We start from the raw sequence: 24,278 nt of genomic DNA, 5'->3' as shown, positions 1-24,278 counted from the left end.
CAATCACCCGAGGTTGCCTGGTACAGGAAGGCAGCGTGGGTGGGATCATTTGGGTGGTATCCCCCAAAAACCACAGTAATTGGAGGGGAAAGGAAACAAATATCAATTATGATCCCTCAGACAGTTTCCCAGCTTGGATTCCAAGAAGCCCCACCTTGGTGTCTTCAGAAGTAGTGGTTTCCCTGGATAGACAACAAAAAAACAAAACAACAGCAAAACAACAAAGTCCCCCACAAACCTAGTACTCAAATAGGTCTCCTTTCCCAGGAAACCTCTATGATGATAAGCCCACGACCCTGCTGTGGGCCTCGAGATTATTAACTGGACTACTGACAGCCTCTCAGCGCATCCTGGCAACCCAAGCTGGGGAAGGGTAAGGTGCTGTCTTTTGGAAGCCCTTGGGGGCGTCCCCACCTCCTTTGAGGCTGCGGAAGATGCTAAAACGACTTCCTTGACTTCCTCGCTCACTCAGCACATCCTCTTCCCTAAACCAGGGTTCTGGAACCAACCCCAAAAGGAAGGCAGCCACTCTGAGAGGGGAGCGCCGGCTGGCGACCGAGAGGGCCCCAGGGACCCCCCGCACTGCAGCCGCGGGGGGCGCTCAGGGGGCTGCCAGAGCTCGCTAGGGCTCGCCAGGCCGGGCGCCTCCCAGGACGACTGGGAGGGCAGCCTGTTTACCCAGGAGGACTGCGCTGATAGCACGTTCCTCCAGTTTACTTTGCCTTCCTTGGGTTTATTGTAAAGGGGTAAAGTTTTCGGATCCGTCACGTGACCCTGACAGGTCCTGCCTATGGCGCGGCAGACCACCCACGCCGAGGGCCATGGACCTGCTTAATAGAAACAGGCTTGTAATTGTGAGTCCGCGCCGCACTCCGCCGAAAGCCTGCGGCGGCCCCGCGCGCCGGGGTTTTTACACTTTCCGTTCCTTTTGTAAAGACGGAGGAGGAGGAGAAGACGAAGACGAAGAAGGGGGGAAAGAGAAGGCGACAGGGCAGACAAAGAGACCCGCGGCGACAGGGCCTGGGGGAGAAGAAGAGAGACAGGGAGAAGAGAGAGCCACGCAGCACCAGCCAAGGGGGGCCCCCGGGAAATTAATAAAAGGAATTGATGTGAACCTCACGGCCAACGTCCGCGCCATCGGCAGCTGCGCTCCGGCCAGGGGCTGAGGCCGGCTATGGTGAGTGCGCCGCGTCTCCGGGGACGCCCCTTGCCTAGCTCCGACCCTACGCCGGGGCCGGCGAGGAGGACGTGCGGCGGGTGGATGCGGCTCCAGGGTGCAGGATCGGGGACCGTATCCACACACTCGCCTGCAGCTCGCACGCCGGGATCCCTACCCCTAGGCCGACTCGGCATGGAGGAGAGTCGGCTGCGGCGCACTAGGGGAACGGCTCCGGGGGGATTTCCCACGGAGGGGGTCGCCTGGGATCCCATTTGCACGCTTGAAAGGGTCGCCACCTTGGCTTCCGCTCTTTGAGCCGGGTGGTGGCTACTGCCTGGCCGGCATAGGCAGCGCGGCTGATGGAAGGGCTAGTGGTGAGAGTGACAGCGCCGGGGGGAGGGCAGGGGGCTGCTCAAGGGTACGCGCGCGCGCGCCGCAGACGCTTTTCTGGGCACAGGGGACGCTAGCTGGAGGGGACCCATGCACCCACAAGTGGAGCTGGCAGCGGCCTGCGCAAACACCTGGCTGAACGCAACACCTAGGGTGGAGAGAAGCGCCTTCTGAAAGGCGCGGACTCCTCCCTGCTGCGGTTGGTGGGGAGAAAAGAGGCCAAGGGCGCTTTGAGTTCACCGCCCGGCTTGTGTAGAGGAGAGGGGTGTGTGCTGACTCCTGCGCCTACGGAATCGGGCACTCTGGTGCCTGCCACCCATTAAAGAGGTGGGCGGGTGGCCCAATGCCCAGAGCGCTGTGTGCGGCCTCAGGGGAGCCTCGAAGTAGGTCTCACTGACCCAGACCCTCATGGAATGAGTTGGTCCCAACACAGGGATCCTCCTGTTCCCAAAGATTGCTTTCGGTGACACGTGGTATGTCTGTCTTAATGTATTGAAGTCCATGTTTAAAATTGCCTGTGTGTTTCTGATGTCAGTGTTTGTCCCATAAGAACCACCGTAAGGAATCTTGTCCAGGAATCATACCAGAGACCTGTGTTGTCTTGGACAGGGTGAGCCGATTATCTTTCCTTTTTATCCTTCCTCCCTTCCTCGGCACTAGGCAGAAATAACGAACACCTTTACTGGGTGCCTCTAAGTAGTTAAAAATTGGACCACTGAGGTCTTGTACTACAATAGTCATTTTTCATCCTTCTGTGTGTTCAGATTTTCTTCTTCTTGGCTCCAGTACTTCAACGTGCAATTAGTTACCTCCACAAAGCAAGACAATGCTTTCTGGTGTCATCCTTTGTTACTGTAACTTATTATTTCTGGGTGGTTCTCAGAATACATTGTTGCCTCAGGTGCATTGTGCCCTGTGTTGTAAAACAAGGGCCTTTCAATTGTAAATGTGTGTGTTCCAGTTGTCACCCAGCGTCCTTCTACCAGGCAATAAAATGCCTTTGAATCCATGATCTTTTAAAATTAGAATGTTGAACTGAGGTGATACCAATAGACCCTACCATCTTAATACACCAATTCTCAATTTTGAAGGTTAGCTTTATTTTTGTGAAAAGTGTATCTAATTTCTGGTTATAGATTTTTTTTTTTGCCATAATCTGACAAGTTGTTTGAACAGGAGTTAGCACCATTTGGAACTGTTTTGTGAAAAGAGACTGTTTAACAGATTGCTTTGGATTGTCTACAGATAAGAAATTTGTTAGATAAATATGGATTAAAGTGCTCACCTTCCCTGTTCTCCCCCCCCCCCCATACACATACCTTTTATTTTCTACAGCCTCTGCCACAGTGTATAATGCCCCATTGAGACATGTAGGCGTGATGTGTAAACCGGATTAGGAGTATGAAAGAAAGACACACAATAAGCTGGAATTGTTTTACTTCCCTTTCATTTCTCATGCCTATATCTCTAATAAATTTGCTCCAGCAGTGGGTCAAAGGGATCATGTTGCTCAGCTTCTTTTTCACCCAGGACTCAAAGACAGGGAAACATTGAAATGCACTTTTTTTTTTCCAGAGTCAGAGCAGGGTACATATATGTATTAGATACAGAGAGATATGGAGGGGAGAAATGCCTGGAGTCTGAGTGTTTTAAGAACACATCTCTATCCATTAGAGTGGAACAATGCAGCAAAAGAGATATTTAGAGAAAAGAGGCGGGGACTTGGTACAGGAGTCCATACTGATCTTTCTGACAAGTTCATCGAAGGCTCTGGAGTTGATGACATTCTTAGTAAAAGAGTATCGGTAGCTTTTGGTACTGCATAAAGCTAATTCTTCAAGTATTTAAACCCTCAGTGGTTGACTCAGGTATTTCTGGGACCTTCTGTGGGCACCTCCTCTTGGCTACCCTCCCCACCCCCCAGCTCACTGTAAGCTGGGTCTGTGCTGTGGACCTCTCATTTACTCCATTGTGGTATTGGGAGCAGCTTCCCATTAAAGGAGATCAGAGGTAATTAGCAGCATTATTTTGACAAGTTGGCTAGGGCAGTTCCCCTTCCTTCAGCCTGGGGGTGGGGGGTGGGGGGTTAGTAAGGACAGGAAACTGGAGGTGGAGAGACGAGAGGGAAGTCAAGCCCAATGGTTTTACACTCTTACGTTTCTGGATCTTTCCTTACCTCCTCCCTGAAACCTTTTTAGGCTCATTTTCTGTCATCTCCTTTCACCGTCTGTATAAATACACAGGCTGCCAGTGAGCAAATAAGACATTGGCCTCTATGAAGATGATGGGGGGTAAGATAGTGGCACATTGGCTTAAGATTTAACTCTTATTCAAGCTGCCTTAGAAACTGCCCAAGCCCTAACCTATCACTCATGTCCTGTATCCTGGGCTACCCATCCATACTACACCCCCCACCGTCTTTCTCCTACCTTGGTAACATCCATACACAAAGCACCACATCCACTTCCTGTCTGCATTCCCTCCATGGAATAAGAATTCTGTAGGATTTTTAGTATCATCTTTGCAATTCTTTGAATTTCCGAAAGACTGTTGAACTTGATGAGGAAAATGATGACTAAGCCTAGGGTCAAATGGCTGGAACAATCTTTGCTCCTGTATTCGTTTCCATGCTACAGAAATGAGCTACATGATAAGTGATGGAGCTTAAAGACTCTCCTAAAGTTCTGAGAAGCCAGTGAAAAGTTAAACCTCAACATGTCTGGCACCCATAATTTCAAACCATTGGAACATCCCAACTGAATGGACAGGTGTTTTATCTCAAGTGTCATCCTAGCACTTGGACAATCTGATGTCATTTTTGAGATGTGTGTGGTAGGGCTATGGATATCTGAAGCACTGGAACAGAGAGGGGGAGGAGATAGTAAGGGAATCCAGAACATTGAAGGAATCTGTCCTGGATCATGATGGGGAGAAAAATGACAGTTTATGTTTTCAGTTGAACTTGAGTTGAAGAGGGGAAGGTCACTCAGCTCTGGCTTCACAGAGACTGGTAACTCCTGCTGGTCAAGGCCCTAAGCTCTCTGTTATTTGGGGAGCCACCAGGCAGAAAGACTCTCAAAGGGACTGTACTGCCAGACACCTTAGCAGGCCTGTCTCCTCCACTCTGCCTCTCAGGTCTGTGGAATCCTTGCAGTTAGCTGGAAGTTAACAAACCCGGTGTGGCTCAGCGGTCCCCTGCACAGGGCATGCATATTAAAGCCGACAAAGCTTACAAATGTAAATAAGGGTAGATTGATTAGGAACAACATTATCGCTGGGAATGTCACACTCACATGCATCAGCAATGAGGCAAATTGGGGGCAGCCTCAGCTCTGACCACCCAAGTCGAGCAGTCTTTTTAGACTGGCTCCTCTTCCCTTTCTTAAAACGTTACAGAAACAAGGCCAATTAGATCCCCAAAGTAATTCATCTCTATGAAAAAAGCAGACCACAGGGGAAGCGGCGGGTGGGGGCTGGGGAGATTAAGATAGCGCTTGTTAGAGAGAGCCTGGGGATTGCGTCCTGAAACCTACGGGTAGAGTTTACAGGTCAGGACCATTGTCTGGGATGCTGAAAAGTTAACCTATCAAACAGCGGGCGAGGGGTCGCAGAGCGCTGCAAACCTCGGGGTTCCATGTTCAAAACGTTTAAGAATTAAGTCAAACCGAGGGAAAAGCGCCCGAGTGAAAGGCTTTGCATAGCTAGGCTACAGTTTCATTCTAGAATCCAAACAGCTATACTGCAACCAAAGAAGTAAAAAAATCTGGAAGGGGGAACGAGTAAATGGTTGGGAATAAAATACTGTAAGGAATTTGAAAAGACAACTTTTATAAAGCTATGTGGTTACCTTGCCATACATATAGCCAGCTTCAAATTTAAAAAATAACACCCACAGGCTGACCTTTGAACTCGGGGTATCACCCTCGAAAACAACCCTATTTCCGAGAGCACGAAATGTAAAAGCTTAAATAGTAGTAGTCCAGCCCTTTCTACCTTATGCTGATAACCAAACTATTTATCAGTGTTAACAGCCCAACTTCCAGCACTCATGTTCCAGTTACTCATGGTTAAGGTAGTGTCTTTCCCCTCGCTCTGCATGCCTTTTCAGGATTTTTCAGTTCTTCCTAAAGTCAGTCATTGGAAAATCACGTGCTCCCTTGGTGTTAGGAGTTTTGAATTTCCGCGCTGGCCCGGCACCCAGGTCCTCTTCCTTATCCTGTGAGCAACCCCAAATACATCTACTTGGTCTCTGTTCCCTTAGATTCATCACCCCAGTTCATGAACCTCACGAATTCTGCGGGTTTGGGATTCAGGATGGCAAGGCGTCCTCCTAGGGAAGCCCGGAAGGAGACAAGGCTAGAGGGGAGGCAGGCTGGGCAGCGATGAAGGACTGCAACGCTATGGGGGAAGGGGACACCTCACCGCCACCCCCACCCCCCACCCTCGGCCCCAGGAGCCGAGTCCTCCGCCGGTGGCCGCGCGCCCCTGCGCGGCCCCTGTCTAACCGCAGCCGGCGCCGCTGAATGGAAGGGCAGGAACGCAGCCATTGGCCGGCAGCGGAGAAGCCGCGCGTTCATTGGGCAACGCGAGGGGGCCGGGCCGCCTTCAGGAATGTACTACGGCGTGTCCGGCACGTCTGTCCGCGGCGGTAGGGCGCGCACACTGCCCGGGGGCCCGGGAAAGTTGTCCCCACTGTGATGAGGGCTGGGGCGGACAGGCCTAGCGCGCGGACCCTGTTACCTGTGCGCCCGCATCTGGAGCAGGCCGAAGATTGGAGCGCGCGGGCGCGGACGCGCACTAACGCGGGCGCGCGGATGGGCCTCTTGGTCCGGGTCACGTGGTGGAGCAGGCTCCGCCTTCTCCCCGCTCCTCCCCCTTTCCCTCCATCTGGGTTTCTTTCTTTCCTTTTCTTTCTTCTTTTTTTTTTTTTTCAATGAACACACACCGTGTGCATCTTAAAGCCACACTGCCCCATTTCACGGGTTCATTTGACTCCTCACTACTCCGGTTCCCTCTGCAGTTCAAGTCGGAAAAGGAAAATAATAGGACACAGCAGAATCCGATGTTTCTGGGTCTGGTGTCTACTGCGGGGAGAAGGAACTTCAAAACTTATTGGAGGATGGAATGTGCTTTCTTGAGTCTTGTTATTATTTTTTTTCTTAAAGAGCGTAGTTGTGTAGACAGTTTAATTTGTTGCTGGCTGCAAGATTCACTCCCCTCCCCCCACGTCGCATTTTTCTTGTTTGTTGCTGTTGTTGTGAATCCACTGAATGTCTTGGTGACACTGGACGCAATATCGGGACAAATCTTAGCAATCTATGAACACAATTTGTTTAAAATGAATTCCACATCAAAGCCTTTATTCTCTCCTACGTCACGCTATTAAACGTTATAGGATTTGTATCGAGCTTTATTTTTTTAAAAAGCTTAAAACTGACTTTAAGAATGTGATTGATTAATGGGGGGTCCAGAAGAACTCCAAATAATGAGAAAATCTTTCATTTCCATTTCTCTGGCCTGCTGAAAAAATTGCTTTTTATACATTATTCAAATAAAAAAGCAGACTGTGTCTGGTTTCTCCTTATAGACGTTTTCAAATTGGACTGTGCTGTTGTGTATTTTTTTGGTGGGGGGGACGCTAGGGGAACGAGAGGGGCTTTAAAAAGGGGCGGCTTTTCCCAACATCCTTGCTCGCCTCTTTAACTTTCCATTTTGTTTATCTTAATACGAGGCGTTGTTCCCTGCGAGAGTCTAAGTCTTGCCTTTGGTTATAAAAGAAAAGAGGAGAAAAAAAAATTGGCACACACTGGCGCACTATCCACCACCCTGTCATTATTGGTGCAGGCCTGGGAATTCAAGCCGGACCTCCCAGTATTTTCTGCAGCTTGAGGCCAAAGTGCCTCTAAAAGGGTTTTCTTTGAGGAATCTCAGAAATTGTTTAAGCGCTTAAAAAAAATATTACATATCCCCCCCTCCAGTCTATTGCGAGGCAAATGCTCCTGTATGTGTGAGCGTGTCCGTGTGTATGTGTGTATGTGTGCGCGCGCGCTCGCAAAAGGCGTCTCGAAAAAAAGAAGACACTGTTGAAAAGAAAAGAAATAAGAAAGAAAGGAGGGGGGAGCATTCCTTAATGGAAGTATTGCATGCGAGAAGGTTGGCGCTGAGCGAGCGCCCCCCCACCCCCAAGCCTGGGATGCACACACGGGGGTTGCCTACCTGGGTGGTCTCTCTACTTTGGTGAGCTGTTGCTAAGCAGCTAATAATAGTCATGTTTGCTGAGTAATTTCTGCCCTCCAAGAGCCAATCCCGTCGCAGAAACCCAAGCCATCTGACAGCCCCGGGGGCGGGAGTTCCAGCCTTTTTCTCTTTCGCTCGCTCTCTCCCCCTCCACCCCCTCCCCTCCTCCTCCTCTTTCTCCAAATGGAGAGAGTTCTTTTTTTTCTTCTTCCATCTCATCTATTGAGTCAAGGAGCTGCTGCGGCCGCTGCCCGCTGCACACACACAGAGCGGAGTCCCCAGGTCCCGGTAGCGAGAGAGGCGCGCGGCGCGGGGGCAGAATGGTCCAGCGGGTCGGTGAGGAGAACAAGAAAGCAGAGTCCGGGACCGAGCAGCCACCGCGAACCCAGCAGCCCGAGAGCGAGCAGCCGCTTCAGAAGCCGCCACCGCCAACTCCAGCCGCAGCCGCCGCAGCAGCAGCACCACCAGCAGCAGCGGCAGCTCCGGCCCGGCATCGCTGAGACCCGCCGAGCACCGTCGCGCCGCCCGCAGCGGGCGCCGAGGGAGCCGGCGGGAGCGGCGGGGGTCTGCGCGCGCCTTCTACCGTGAAGGGGTCGAGGCGCGGGGCGGGGACGTCTGGGGGGGACTTGGGGACCGCGAGGCGCGCCCTGGAAGCGCCGGCTCTCGCCTTCCCGCGAGCTGGATGTGGGCAGCGGCAGCCGCAAAGACCTCGGGACTCACGCGCAATGTGGCAATGGAAGGCGCAGGGTCTGAGTCCCCGGCAGCGGCCACGGCCGCAGCACCCGCAGCGCCCGCCGTGTGAGCGGCAGCAGCGGGTCTGTCACCCGGAGCCGGAGTCCCCGGCGGCCAGCAGCGTCCTCGCGAGCCGAGCGCCCAGGCGCGCCCGGAGCCCGCGGCGGCGGCGGCAACATGGCCTCGGCTGGTAACGCCGCCGGGGCCCTGGGCAGGCAGGCCGGCGGCGGGAGGCGCAGACGGACCGGGGGACCGCACCGCGCCGTGCCGGACCGGGACTATCTGCACCGGCCCAGCTACTGCGACGCCGCCTTCGCTCTGGAGCAGATTTCCAAGGTGCACTTCTGTCCTCTCCTCCCTTCACTTTTCCCTCTTCTTCCTCCTTGGGATCCTTGCCACACACACACACACACACACTCTCCTGAGAAAGCAGCAGACAAGTGAAGGTTGAAAAATTCAAACCCTCCCTCCGGACTTCGGAGGAGAGAGGGCTGTCTGAGGTCCGCAGGGGGTGGAGGGGTGCGTGCGTGCGTGTGTGTGTGCGTGTGTGTGGTGTGTGCGCGCGCACACGCCCTCCCTGGTGTGCCTTTTCCGGAGCTTTGGAAACTGTCCTGAGTGGACCACCTCCAGGGCGGCCGCAGTGCGGCACTGCCCTCGGCCCCAGCGCCCTTCTCCCGCGCCCCTGCCCAGGGTTGCAGCCTAAAGTTCGGCTTTACCACATTTCTTAACCTCTTTGAGGGGGAGGCGGAGTGGAGAGAGGCGGAGAGAGACAGAGGGGAGGGAGCCAAAGTAAAGGTGGTTTCCTTTTTTGGCAGCCGGTTCTGCTTTCGTTGAGGTTGAAATCTCTGCTCCCTTAAAAATTATTCTCGGGAGAGGACGTCCCCTCTCTTTCAGGTCTTGGGCGGCCTCTTCTCCCAGCCTGCCGTGGAGAGGGGCAGTTGTAAACAAGTTGCCACCTTAAATCTTCCGTACTGCTCTGCGGAACGGCCGGGTTCATTGTGTTTACGAGGCTGGCTGAAATGTGTGGAATCCGGGGAAGGCGAGCACCTAGCCTGAGGCCCGCAGGGGCCCTGGCCAGCACCCGAGCTCCGCCGCCCCGAGAGCAGCTTGCGCCCATCCAGGACCCCCGCCGGCGCCGGCCTGGGCCTCTTTCCTATGCACTCGGCTTTTTAAAAGAGTTCACCAGGAGGGAGTGGGAGAGGAGGGAAAGATCATTGTGGCCGCCCTCTTCCGAGCACAAATAGTGTAAGTTGCAGATGGCTGCCGCACTTTCTAACTGAGCTCCGGCGGTGTCTCCCAAGGCTGTAGAAAAAAAAGTGTGTGGAGCGAGCTCTGGCTGCGGGGCTCACCACGTGGACCTCGCTTACAGCCACACCAGGCCAGGGCCAGATGGGCCACGGTCGCTGTATATTGTCCCTAAGTGCGCTTGCGCCCTTCACCGGTCTCTGGAGCACCGGAGGCGGCCACAGGCTGGAGCAGGACTTAGGGGAGAAGGGGGACGTGTCCTGGGGGGTTCTTTAGTGTTGGGCTTCTTTGCTAAGATCATTCAGGCCCTCCAGGTTCCCGGTACTAAACCCTGGCTGCTGTTGGAGGCTTCTCTGTTAGCCTTTGACCCCAGCACCCCAAGTCTCATTCAGGGCTGGTGCTCAGGCCACGCGTGGGGGCGCCCCCTGGTCCCTAGAGTGCAGTTCCCACGCTGCAGTCTCACTGATTTACAACCAAGGCCCCCACGCCCCCAGGGCGCCCTCTGGATGGTCCTGGTTCCAGTCCGGAGGGCGAGTCACTGCACCGCGGGCGCCCACGCCCCCCACTGCTGTCCAGAGGGGATCCCCGGGCGGGTGTGCGGGGACAGCGATTCCCCGGCGTTCACTCCTCCCTTCTGCTTCGTCCCCAGGGGAAGGCTACTGGCCGGAAAGCGCCGCTGTGGCTGAGAGCGAAGTTTCAGAGACTCTTATTTAAACTGGGTTGTTACATTCAAAAGAACTGCGGCAAGTTTTTGGTTGTGGGTCTCCTCATATTTGGGGCCTTCGCTGTGGGATTAAAGGCAGCTAATCTCGAGACCAACGTGGAGGAACTTTGGGTGGAAGGTAAGCGACCAGGCGCCGCTAGCGCGTCCTTCGTCTTCCTTCCCTTTACTACGTTTGATGAAGATATTTGCCAGCATGCACCTAGAGCCTCCCTGTAGCCAACGAAGCCCTTGCCCGCACCAGGGGCGACTGTTTATTGTTTGCATGGCTGGCCAGCAGCCAGGCCCGCCCGACAAAGGCCGCGCTGTAATCTACTCGGGGCGCTGCGCTTTGCTAGGTGTGGTGGGAGAGAGTGGCGGGGGCGCGGGGCCCCTGCGCGGGACGGACCACTCCGCAGGGCCGTGGGGGTGGTCCCTTAGGCCCGCCACAGCCGCCTGCCTGGCTTTGGGCCGGGAGCCGCGGACCGGGATAGGCCTCTCTGATCCGGGCGCCTGGGCTAGGCTTCTTTCCCCCCACCCCCCACCCACCCACTGCGTCTGCGGAGAAAGGAGAGGGGGGTGGAGGGCAAGGCCACCCCTCTGGCTGCAGGGAGTGTGCGCGCCCCCGGGGCGCGCAGGGGGCGGGCGCCGCGCGGGCCTGCGGAGGCGGCCGCGTGTGTGGTCCTGTTTTTGGACTGCTTTCAACTCTGGGGGAAAAAACATTTGTCTCAAGGTACAAAAAGGGGGGGGGGGGAGGTAGTTGAAAAAAATAGTAAAGCACAAACTGGAACGCATGTTTGCAAAGTAGATTAATGTTTTCTCGCGGGGTGGAGGCTTTTTAAATGGAATTATTCTTGGGGGAGGTTGCGTTTGTCAGACTTGCTAGAAAGAAGTGGTGTGTGTGTGTATGTGTTTTAAAAGAAAGCAAGTTTGATGGGAGGGGCCACGGGAGCTTCCCTCGTGTGTTTGTGTGTGTGCGTGTCTTTTATCCAAAAGTCTCGATTTGGGAGGTGAGAGGTTGGGGACCTGCTTTATAAAAGGACTTTTAAATTGAAAATAGGTTTTCCATTTTCCCCCCACCCCACTCTCACCACTATGGAAGCTTTTACACTCTTTGTGATTTTAGGCTTTCTTTTTCCTTCGTTCTTTGTTCTTCATTTATCTCTTTGAAAAAAGTACCAATCCCGTTTGAAAACATTTTAGCTACTGGCAAATACTGCTTTGGGCATCAGTAGTTGGGCAGCTGTTTCAACCTCAGATATCTGGTGCATGTCTACTGCAAGCCACCCAGGACAGAATTTGGAAATCAGAGTTAATGAGTAATTCCTTAGGTAACCAGTTTCAGGATGCTCTTGGAAACTAACCTTCCAGAATATTCTGTTACCTTAGCTTTCAGTGTTTTGCAAACCAGTGGTGGAGTATTTAGTTGGAAAGTGACAAAATAATAATCCTAATCGTTAAGTCCAGAACACATTAAGTAGCTTGGTTAATGAATACAAGTGTCTTTTGGATTGATTCCATTAGGCAGTTTACTCCACTTTGCTTCCTTGTCGTTGATAGTTCAGAGAATAGTTTTACTGAGCACTCACTATGTCCCTAGTAACAAATTTCCTTAGTATCCTTAATGTTCCTGACCCTGTGCTAGTCATTGTGATGGAGACACTGCATAGTGCCCTGTGCTTCAGACTGTAGGAATTCAATGCATTTTCACTGAGTATAGGTTCACTCTTGAACTAGTTCATGAAAGTTAAATTAAGAGAAAAAAAGGCATTAATAGATGTCTTGAGGCAGGAAGGGGTACTAGAGAGACAGGAAGCAAGAGAGTTGCTGCAGGAACAGGCCACCCCTGCAAGGCCCTGGAAAGGGAAGTTAAGCATCAGAACCTCTAAGGTTCTAGGCACAGAAACTGACCAGCAAGGCTGTAGAGTAGAAATTGAGCTCTTAACTCCACAGTTTGCTTTTCCCACACTGATGAGCATGATGGCCAAGCAACAGTTTGGTTTCTAGTAGTTGGAGAAGCTGTTTCCGTAGGTTTTTAACAAGCTTAAAGAGGTAGTGGAGTTGTCTTAACATTGTTTCGAGAATGACAAGAGACTTAGGGAGAGCAACTCCACCTGGCTATGTGGGAGATGTTCAGTTAAGGAGGACACACCTGAGGCATAATTTTTCTTTTTTCTGCTAGTACATCTATGGAACCTAGGGCACCATCATGCTAGGCAAGTCCTCCTCTTTGAGCTCCATCCCAACTCTAGGCTCAGAAGTTTTAGCTCCTTTCTGCATTGGCATTTTAGTATGGCTCATTGGTTCTCAGGCCCAACACTTTTTATCTACTTTTTGAGCTACCACTATACCCCAGGTAGTATGTGTTTTCACAAACCTTACACGTCAATAAAATACCCGTGACTGTTTTTATAACATGATCCTATATGTATATCATGTTTCCCTATAACACGTATCTCTTCAAATGAGAATCAGATGATAACTAGGAGTATGGTCTGCATGCCCCTTCGTGTTCATTTTGCTTTCCATTGATTTAGGTCATTTAGTCAGACACTGCCTTGGCCTCATTTATTCATTCATTTATTCTTGCCTCTGCAAGAAGCAAGTCTCATAAAAGTAGGTAAGGTCAACAAGGAGAGCATTTCATATGGTATATAAAATTTAGTGTTCATGTCAGCAGTCAGAACACTGTGAGTCTTTGCTTTTAGGAATGAATGTCTGATGGTTGTGGTGGTCAATGAATTGAAATGAGCAGCAGGCCCAAGCATAGACTCCTGGTTCCTCTTTGCTTCAGTCTCTTAGATAAATTCTTTATCACTGTCATCTGTTACAGGTTGTAACATCTTCAGGTTCAGGGTATGTTACAGGAGCTCACTGTACACACAGACCAGGCAAGGACAGTCTTCCATGTCCCCAGTTAAGCAACAGAAGAGAGGAAAGACTTAGGATTTAAGGGAAAAGGGAAGCTGGGAAACTGAGGCACAGTTTGGAAAGTATGATATTTCTCCTGTCATAAAAAAAAAAAAAAAGATCTGTGATGAGTTGTCTCTATGCTTGTGTATGTGTGTCTGCAACACAAGCTTACTGGGTGTATTTTATTTGCCAAAATATTTTTAATATAGCCAGAAAATTAAGGAACCTCCTTGACATCCGTATCCTGGCCTCATCTTTTCAGAGTTTGACATCCTGAGGAAATGTAGCTTATGAATCCATTCACCACAGGAAGAAGCCATTTTCCTTGCTCCCCATCCATGCATGCATAAGTGATAACTTTTTTGTTCTATTAAGATGTTGGTACAATGATTGCCTTTCAAGAAACTGACCGTTATATGTGAGGTACCACCCTGAGTCTTAGGATTTTTTTTTTTTTTCATGACACAGATGTCAACAGACGCTTACTTGTGAAAGGACAAAAAAGGTTTGATAAAGACCCTGGTGTAGTTGGGTACCTACTGTCACAAAAACATATGGTGGCACCAGAAACATAAAAACATGAGTGGTTATTTCCAAGTAGAAGTATTTGGTCAGTGTGTATTCTCAGTGACTACTCTGGACCAGACACTGCCTAAAACTCCTGAGAAATGTTGATGGCAGTCTGTGGACCCCAGGCTTGGGAAGGTGGAAGTGAGGGACATTCTAGGCAGAAAGAAGAGGATGGAGGAAGGCTCAAAAAAATAATTTGTGGGTGACCTTCAGTGGGTGACCTTCCAGCGATAGGGTGAATGAAGTGAAGGGTGGGCGTCTGGTAGCTTGGAAGGTCTACAGGGGTGTGTGCCATGCCGAGTGGCTAGGGCCTCCAGAGGCTCTTCTTGCAAGATGCTGTCTTGGGTCTGTGGTTCTGGTACCCTTCCTGATACCAGAAGTACTTGCATTTGCTTCTCAGGGAACTGATTTTTTTTTTTTTTTAAACCTTGCACATTTGTCAGTGGTGTTTCCCTCTTTTGGCAAATCTGTACTACTATCCTCCTTAATAATCAGTTTTTCTTCGCTTACTCCCCTCCCCCCCCTCCAGCTCTCTGTCACAACTTTGTTGTCAAGGTACTCCTGTGACAGAATCTTCATTTATCTCCCCAAGATAAAAGCTTAGGCGGCCCCTGGCCTCCTTCCCTGAAAAGGGCAACAACCTTGAAATGACTCCATATTGCCTTGGTGTTTGGTTGTTATGGGCTTTAAGGCAGTATCAGGAGGAGGATGAAAATTTATTAAAGAGAAATGGAAGATTCTACTTCAAAAATAAAAACTCATTTAATGGGCAGTCACACCCTCAAGTCTGTACTGTGTGGTTTCTGTGTACTTTGTTAGAATCACCGTCCTTCATTTGCTCAGCCTGGGCGCTTGTCATTTAGATCTGGAAAATCCTCCACTGTCAGAGGCTGTGCACCCTAGAAGGTGCCCAGCAGAGCCCCTGGAGTCCACTCACAAGGTGCCATCAACAAGGATAACATTCCCATTTATTGCTTGATGCCCCGATTGAGAACCACTGAGTGGAATGATGAATGACTGGGTAGAAGACCTAGGCAGGTCTAATTGGGTCTGCCAGGGCACTACTCTGTGTGTGTCTCCACACAGTTTGATGAATGAGAGGTGGTTATTCCAAGATCAAATGCGTGCACAGGAGAGGAGAAGCAAATTGTTGTTATTCCCTTTGTTTAGAGAGAAACAAGTGACCAGTAAAAACCACCAATTTTAAAAAAAAATAGCAAGTGGTTCAGGTGTGCTCCGCACAGGGCAGTTGGTGGACTCTGAATCCATCCCTGTGCTGCCCACCATTCTTGACCCATCCTAAGCCAGTTTGGACCATGGACTGTTTCAGATGCATCCAGTGCTGCTTGGAGCTTCCAGGAGATGACAGCTTCCAGATGGATAAGCTGCCTCGGCCGTGTGTTTAGGTTATGCACCACAGCTGATGCTAAGATTAATGCTGGCTAGAGAGCTAGGGAGATTGGTCTGCTTTCCACAATACCATGTTTGTATTTCCATTTGGATTTCTCCTTCAGTGCTGACCTGCCTGTGACCCCTGGGTCCCCATCCTCCAGGAGTGGGGTGGTACTTACTCGCCCTTATTTAACTTCTAGCTGGAGAGTAAAGAGGGGGTTCCAAGTTCTGTAGAGAGGCTTGTGCATACAGAGAGGGGCTTCTTGTGGCTACCTCCCACTCAGTGAGTGTCTGAGAGTGAGCCCCGGAAGACTGTAATGTGCTCGGGAGGTGATGTGTTGGGCTTTTAAATACAATATTTTACAGTTATTTTGAAGGAAACCAGGTTTTGTGGTAGCCATTTTGCATGGAAGTCTTTTTTCCTCTTGGCAACACTGTTTTGACGATGGGGTTGGGGGGGAGTGAGATTATCTGTAAAAGTCACTATATCCCTACTATTCTCTTATTGTACTGTTATTTCCAGTGACTGCTGCAGACTCCTGACAGGTTGCTTCCTCCTCCTTCCTATCTCTTGTAACCTACCCTTAACCCCTTTGCTTCCACCCACTCACTCCTAAACTGCTCAAGTTCATTTCCTCCCAAGTGGGTCAAATCTGAAAAGGTCTTCTGTCTGGTAAGTTAGGAAGGAATTAGTAGATGTGTTCTTTTGCATACTGGGGTGAGACATTGGTGCAGAGCCATCATGTACTTTGGTTATGGTGGGCTCCGTGGAGCATTCTGTTGGGTTCTGATCAGGAGAAGCATTGCTTTTCCTGTTGAGGATTCCTAACATTTTTGCAGATTTCTAAGTAACTTTTTATAAGGTAACTTCAGGACCTATGGTCATGTTCTTCCTGTGTGTATAAAATGGCCAGAGTATATGAAGTCAGTCTTAACCCATGTCCTTATGGCATAGGATGTTAGGGAGAATTGGGCCCTGTAGTACCTCTGAGCTGCTAAATAAGACATACAGTGACATCCCACCCAGGCTCTTCACTTCAGCCTTTCCCCAAGTGGAACACCCACCAGAGCCAGTGGGAACAGGAGCTTGGATGGAGATAGGAGAGAACTGATTTTCTTATCCAAATTTTGGCTGACCTCATAGCCTTAGATGTTTCATCCTCATGAATTCTCTGTTGACATTTCAGAGGTCAGAGATCCTTCTGGGAGAAGGCAGTTAAGTATGGAAAGAAAGAAGAAGCTCTTGGAATATTCTCAGTGGGAACATTTTTTGAAGCACAGATACAATTAGGATTTCCCTGGAAATAAACACAAACCGTTGTTGTTGTTTTCTGCCAGTCTCTGGATTTGGATGCCTTACAGGGTTTCTCTTTCTAATCGGATTGTGGATCCTTTTATATTAGACTGATGTTCCCTTTGTGTTACATAGTATTAATTTTTTTTCTATGTATCAGTATCTAAGTAGATGTAGCAGGAAAAAAAATAGTTAGCTTTCCTAGATAGTAAAATGTTGCCATTGAGAGACTGCCTGAGTGTTGGCAGGTGTGCAGGAGTCTATTGTCCAGAAAGTTGCATACCTTCCCTTCCCCCTGGGAGGGGAGGTGTTGGGATTTAATTGGAGTTTAGAGCATAGTTGGCAAAACAGTTGCCTTGTGTTAGGGAAACCATTTCTTGGTTGACAGTCAGGTACCTGCTAATGAAAGACGACTTTGTTGGAGGGATTTAATATGAGAAGGCAGGACCTTACTTGTAATCCTGAAGACCAGGTGTGAATTAGCTTGAATAGTCCCTATGTGGGGGTGGGTCCCACATGGGGGACCACATACCTGTGGGTCCCCGTGTAGAAGTGAGGCCAATGAAGAAGCGGTCCCCGTGCACATCACAGTGTATTATATTCCTCTTCTTGGGATAAATGAAAAGAAGCAGCTGTAAATGTACTCAGTTTAGCAGCTGAGATGGTTTCCAGCTCTTGATGAGACATGGACAGAAGAAAGCAAAAGAAACTGGAAATGGGCTTTCAGTCAGTGTGCTTAAGGGCTTCTGGCTACTAGCTCAGGGATCCTGCCCAAAAATGCCAGATGTATTACATAGTCAAGGATTGCAATGTAAACACTGCTCTGTGCCACGAGGCAGGGTGGTCCATCTCCTACTTAAGAAAAGCAGGAGACCCATAGGAGTAGGGCAGGCCCTTGGCTGTCTGACCACTGAGCACAGTGGTTCTGCTTGAGTTAGGGGCTGCACAATCAAAATGTGGAAGTCTAAAACCCAGATAAATTAATACCTTGAAAGGCAACTAACAGCCACCTGTGTTCAGATGCCATAGAGAAGCAACTTGCCTCTTGTACAGGGGGGTTGGAGATGTGGCTCATTAGTACAGGACTTGCTAGCATTTCCAAAGCTATGGGTTCTAGTTCCACCAGTATTTTCCCCTCAAAAAATAAATTAATTAATTAAAAAAAAAAGTTGAGTATGGGAGTTGGGAATGAGTAGGAAGAAAGCTATGTCCTCTAAGAAGCATCCTTAAGTTATGGACATCATTTTTGCCATCTGCTCTTAAATTGAAAGGTGAGGGGAAGCTAGGCCAAGAGAGGCTAGCTCTCCTCCGGACCTCCTACAGTTTCAGAGAAAGCCTGCTGGGTTGGTTCATCTTGGTTTAAGCTCAAGATTTATCACAAGGCTGTTGTAATGTAGCAATAGGAAGTGGCTCAAGATACCTTGTCAGAGGCATGGTTTACCAGTCTGCTGTGCTTTCTAGAGGGAAGTCAGGATACTGCAAAAAAGGCCAAGAGGGGAGGTAACTGGGCACTTTTGGCTACTCTCCACTAAGGTGTGTTTTTACAGTGCTGCAGATGGTTAAAGATTGGAAGGTCTAGAGAGACCACAGGACTTGTATTCAGCCTTCTTCAGAAGAACCAGACTCACAGTTAAGGGGAGTGGAAAAAAAAAAAAAGGAACATGTTTTGTGAGTTAGGAGTAAATCGGATTTTGGCGATTGTTAAAATAACTGCTCTAATATTTTCCTGATTTAAGAAATCCATCCGTAGCATGCTCGGGAAGTGCTCCTTTAAGAAATGGTAATAGTAAAAACAGGAAATTTGAGATTACAGAAAATAGAGGCTTCTTGACTCCCTGTCTTTCCCTTCCCCCCTCCCCCCCCCCCACTGTCTGCCAGTCTTCCCCACCCCCACCTCTCCCTCCCACACCTCCTCAGTTTCTTTTTTTCTTTAGTGGGAAACAAGAAACCTTCACAGAATAGAGTTAGACATCACGCATGTCTCCTTTTAAATATTGTAGGAAAGAAAATTACAAAATATTTTTCCGTTGCTGCCTACAAGGTCATCCCTTCTTACCTGCTTCTTCTCAGTGTGTTCTTGAAACAGTATTAAGTTAAAAAGATGTCAAGTATGCTTCATCATTTTTAATCTATATATGGTCCAGGGGAAAACATGTGTAATACCTTGTTCAATTGCAACCCACACTTGTAATTTGAGAGGCTCTGGATTAGGAATAAATATCTGTTAGTTGCTCTCTCTAGAGATTTGAGGGATAGGATGACCCCCTTTTTTCCTTCTTTTCTTCTTCTTCTTCTTCTTTTTTTTTTTAAATAGGCTACAGTTTCACATGGGCTCCCCAAAGAAACCTCTCTCCCTTTTTGTTCCCCATACCAATTGATTTATCATTTTGCTTGCAAGCAGATCCAGAATGTTAGGGCAAGAACACACTCACTTTTTTCTCGTAACTTTTTTGTTGCGGGCCGAAACCAGTTGACTTGAATAAATTTTTCTGAGGCCTGAATGTAGCCAGCAACGTGGAAAAATCTTGCCATTCAGGGCCGTCTGAATGTACATTTCAGCCACACAGTAAGCTGCATTGGTAAGCACTGGACTGCTAAATACAACCATTTTTCGAAGCAGCGAGTTAGACAGGTGATTAGCATAATTAGCACGGCACAGCTATACATATGGTAATGTTGAGTGTGTAAGTGCCAGCTGCGGAGTAAAATTTATGTCAGGGGTCGGCAGGGCTGTGCGAAAGTATTGTGTCCCAGCTGCAGGTCAGGGCCGCCAAAGCTTACCTCCTTTTCTGTCCTTGGTGAATACGCCAAACAGAAGAGAAAGACAGAAATATAACAGATAGTGCTTTGATGGAACAGCTCGGTTCTGTGCGAGAGGGACTGTCCTGTAATGTTGCACACGCATGCACATGCTTGCACACACTAGCAGAAATCTCATGACTTTCTCCACAAATGATATTTACCTCAAGCAGATCTTTATGAGTGGGTATTTACTGGATAGGTGGGTGAGATAGACCTGAGGGTTTCCTGGAAGAATTTTAGGTGCTGAGCTCAGCCATAAAAGAAGTTCAAAGTGGTTTTGTGGTTGTTCCCTCATTCCCTGCTTTACCTTCTTACCCACATTGTTTTGCTTGTTAAATATGAGAATTCCCTCCTGTTTGGGATACTGTTTTCTTTAGGAAAAGGGGACTGTCTTGGACATTTGAGCCTTGACTAGAGGACAAGTTTTCATTGGTAGGGCTCTGCCCAAACTGTTTTGTCTGGTTAGAGGAAAAGATTTTGTGTGTGTGTGTGTGTGTGTGTGTGTGTGTGTATTTTACCCTCCTGTGGGCATTATAGCATTTCCTTTTCTATCTGTAATCACTGTCAGACTCACTAAATTCCTCACAGATAAAAATAGAAAAACAAAAAAAAAAAATAGGGTCCTTGTTTGAAAGGACAGCCTTGAACGGCTCACACTTTGAAATCTGTTGGGGAATGCAGTGGGGTGTTTGTACATTCCCACACTCAAAGCATTTTTTTCTCTGTTCTTTACTCCCCCACGTTTTTGGTTGGTGGCTGAAAGCAGTGGTAGTGTTGACAGAATATAGTTCACACACCATGCTGACCCGGTGATGAAACTTCCTCCTGGCGCCAGGGGGTCCTTATGTACTGGCCCCTAATCCAGCTAATCCTGACGGCAACAAAATCATGAAAGTGGCCCCCAGTGCTGCATGTGTCCCTGCATGGATGCACGGGGATGCACAGGGAAGGCCAGTATGGGGATTCCCAGAGGCCAGAGAGCCTGTCTGCAAAGGTGGGGACTGCACTGTCTCTCTTGCATACTCTGCTCAAGGGAAAATGGCTAGATATGGGCTTTCAGAGGACTGGCTGACACACATGATGTCAGCCTCACTAAGAAGGGGCTTGGGGTTGGTGTCATGCCTTAGCCATGGCCAGTCAGCAAATACTTAGGTTTTGTTGCTTTTTTTGTTTTTATTTCATTTGAAACAGCGTCTCGTGCAGCTGAGAGTGGCTTTGAACTTTCTACTCACAGGAGCCTCCAGGCTTATCATTGTGTAGCTAGGTAGTTACACTACTGAGTGATACTGCAGCCCCTTTTTATTGTTTACTTAGAGTTTTGAGACAAGTATCATACTATGCGCCCTGACTGACCTGGAACTTGTTTTGTAGACCAGGCTAGCCTTATACTCACAGAGATTTGCCTGCCTCTGCCTCTCAAGTGCCAGCATTAAAGGTATGCACCACCATGCCAGGCAGTCCTTTTTATTTTTTAGAACTAAGACCTCAGACCTTAGTGTAATTACTTGTATTGGTTTCTGGTTGGACTACCTGGAGGAGTTGGACCTCCTTCCTTAGTGCTTGCTTTTCTATACAGTGAATGGACTTGATCCAGGTGAGGTGGTATTTTTCTAAGCTTGGGGCACTTCAGAGGCTAGCAAGCATACAGTGAGGAAAGCAGGATGTATCTGGCTGGGCCCTTTAGAAAATCAACAAAACACTGTAGTTTGGTTTGGGTGAGAACGCATACACCCATGAAGAAGGAGCCACCAACAGATGAAGGATTGTCTTGGGAGCTGCTGCAGACATCAGGCCTGGTGGCAGAGTGCTGAGCTGACCTGATTGCATCCGACAGGGCGAGTGGGTTGGTTTCAGGGAGAGCCATTCAGAGGAAGCAGCCCTGGTGAGGCTGGTAACAGATGGCACTGCAAGCTGCTGGTCTGTAGTGTGGGGGTGGGGCAAGGCATGGATGCCTGCCCAGTGCTCTGGTGGGTGCCTGCACATTCACTACCTGCCTTCAGCTCTCTCTAAGCTGTGGTTGGGTGGGTGAGTGAGTGAGTAGATGTCTTTTGGTTTCAGTGTGGTTGTCCTTTTTCAGGAAGAACCGGTATACTTTCATCTGTCTGAGTCTATCTTTTTTTTTTTTTTTATACCCTCAAGATGAGAAAGAACTAAAAGGTCCCCAGCCTTTAGGTGGCACCGCTTCCCCCTGAGAGAGGTGGATGGAGAGAGTGACTAGACCTCACCCGGACTTTTCAGCTGGTTTACTACTGACGTTACTATTGATTTTTTTTTTTCTTCTCCCAATTTAGACGTGAATCAGTGCCAGTAGCTCTGCAGTTTCTTCATTTTTAGCAGTGTGCATCTTTTAGCCCTCTAGGTAACTAGTCACATCACTGAAAGAAGGACCTGAAGCAACTAAAGAGGGGAAGGAAAAAAGTCTCTGTTTGAGACTGCTAGATAATTCACAGGATTAATCGAATGTGAATGTGCCCTCGTGTGCACAGACCCCCTCTTTCCTAATTGGACTCCGAGTGGGTACTTTCAGGCTGAAAGGGTCATTTGTTTTGACTGACTGACTTTTTGGGGCTTTGTAGGGAATTAATATCTTGTACAGATGACTGCCTGTTCCCAGGGCTCTGTACCGAGGCCGTTCATTCATTTATTCTTGCAACGCACTCTGAGTGTGTGCCATACTCCTGTCATTCAGTCATGAAGATAAGTAGATAGAGGATGGGTCTCTCTTAAAGACTTGGGATTCGTGGAGGGAAACACAGCACCTCGATTTGGACCTTCAGGCCATCTTTCTGCAGCTCACAAGAAGCTTTTGCAGAAAGCTTTTCATTGTGAATTGCTGGAGACATCTTTTACTTAGGCTGTGTGAAAGGCAGTGGCTGTTCAGCAGGAAACATCATGGGGAATCATCTCCTACAGTAGACTGGAAGAACACCCATCCAAAATATGACTTGACTGAATGCTCCATCCCATGCTTCCCTTTGGAAAACCATGCTGGGTACGTGAGGAGGCAGAGCCTGACTGAGAAATTTCTTTTGTGTCACCTCTTTCAAAGTGCTGGTTGTCAGCTTTAAATTTGTGGGGAGATGAGATGTAGAATTTTAAAAGAAAGAATCTTCAAGACCCTCTGGGGACCAGAAGGAAAATGGAGCCATAGTCCATGGGGTCCCATTAAAAGGTGCAGCTTCTTTACTGATGTGACAATAAAACTCTGAATGTAACATAACTGCTTTTTAAATAAGATGGAAACTATCTATCTACAGCTTAAACCATGAGTTCAGTATACTCTGGGATATGAATTTGATACTTCCTGCCACCTCTGAGGTACCCAAACTCCCTGTGTGAGAAGGCTGGCAGGGTAGTTGGATCAGACCAGTACTGCCTCTTATACCCTCATTACAACCTCCCCAAATCTCCCTCCTCCAAGGGCAATGCTGGAAACAGGTCTGCTGCTTTGGTGCTCAGCGCCTATGTGAAACAACTGACCCTGAGTTGATGGAGGAACAGCCACAGAGTTCCACTGATTCCACTCAGTCTGACTGAGCTCGGCAAGTTGCTGCCTCCTGCATCAAAACAATGGCTCCAGCTCTACAAAGTCACTAAATACCGATTTTCTTTGCCCTACACCACCTTATGTTCTCTCAGGACACTGGGTTTTCTTATCATTGCCTGTTCATGTCACTGGCCCTGTATCCCTTTTAGAGCAGAGCAGTAGAAAGGAATGCCTGGTCCTGTCCACCAAACATTTCTACTCCATAACACTTACCACATGCCATACACCATTTGCACCCAGTGATAGATGGCTGCCTGGCTGAGTTGAGTTGTTTAAACAACTGTGGTTAACATGGGGTGAACAGCAGCTAACTGTCCTGAAGTTAACCAGTCATTTGGCAAAAACATTCAGTTAATACAAAGTGAAATGCTAGGCCTAACACATAGCTACCTTAGAGGCAAGGGTATCATCGGTTCTTACAAGAGTTGTTTCATTTTATCATTAGTGGTTGTTGTCTTGCATGGCTGGTACTGATTGTCACAGCCAACAATAAGATTCATAACTGAGAGAGGGCCTATCAGTTAAGAGATCAGACTGAACCCAATGCCCAACACTCACATAGGGTACAGAGGAGCTGAACTCAGTACCCTGCACCCACATAGGATAGGTAGCTCACAGCCACCTGTCATTCTGGCTCCAGCCTCTGAGTACCCACATTCATGTGCATAGTTCACACGCACACTAATACACGTGATTAGGAATAATAAATCTTTTAAAAAGATACTTGCAAATATTTGTCTCTAGAGCAAAAAGAACAGAAACACGAACCCTTGAAGTCCCCTATGATGAGAATTTAGTTTGAGCCTGTACAGTGATGTCCTCAGCAGTGTGACATATGCCTTGCACAGGGTTTCTTTCTTATTTTTGTGAGCATTCATATTGGGTGCTGTAAATGGGGACAGACTTCTCTGCTACAGCCCCTCGGGTCAGTGGTAGAACTTGGTCAGAGGGTCTTGATTTACGTGGATAGCTCCTTGCTGTAAAAGCAGTTATGTGTTGGGGAAGGAGGGTTTCCCGTTGCTTGATTTTTATCTTTTGAATGGTTGTTGTCGTCATCGTTAGACCACTTGGTTTGAAGTCACCTGGGTTTTAATTTTAAAGCAAACATAAGCACAGTGTGCTGAACAGGAGCTAGCCACAAAAAGGCAAGGCAGCTGGGAGGAAATTCCAGGTTTGGGGCTTGAGGTGTAGTAGCATCACCAAGAAAAATGAAAAGAAGTTGAGCAGATGTGGGTCCCTCCTGTGTGGCCTTGTAGCTCTTTAGAAGTGACCTGAACCAAACATTAACTATTTAGCT

At 48.8% G+C, this 24,278-nt stretch overlaps 1 protein-coding gene across 2 annotated transcripts in view; it reads left to right on the top strand.

Moving 5' to 3' along the window:
* The first annotated feature begins 587 nt into the window (after positions 1 to 587).
* The window catches only part of Ptch1 (patched 1), a 65,083-nt gene continuing 41,392 nt past the window's right edge, over positions 588 to 24,278 (top strand). Inside the window, exons 1-2 of one of the 2 annotated variants that reach the window (XM_028781248.1) lie at positions 588 to 1,177; positions 10,413 to 10,605. In XM_028781248.1, coding sequence (XP_028637081.1) covers positions 1,175 to 1,177; positions 10,413 to 10,605 — 196 coding nt within the window. In that variant the 5' untranslated portion in view covers positions 588 to 1,174. Of the gene's footprint in view, positions 1,178 to 8,695; positions 8,855 to 10,412; positions 10,606 to 24,278 lie in introns of those variants that run through there. The other variant, XM_028781247.1, reaches the window with a different exon arrangement.

The sequence above is a fragment of the Grammomys surdaster genome, unplaced genomic scaffold (genome assembly GCF_004785775.1).
Source record: "Grammomys surdaster isolate TR1022 unplaced genomic scaffold, NIH_TR_1.0 375, whole genome shotgun sequence".
Lineage (NCBI taxonomy): Eukaryota > Metazoa > Chordata > Mammalia > Rodentia > Muridae > Grammomys > Grammomys surdaster.
Note: the sequence above shows the minus strand (reverse complement) of the source record. Positions and strands in the feature narration are given on the sequence as shown.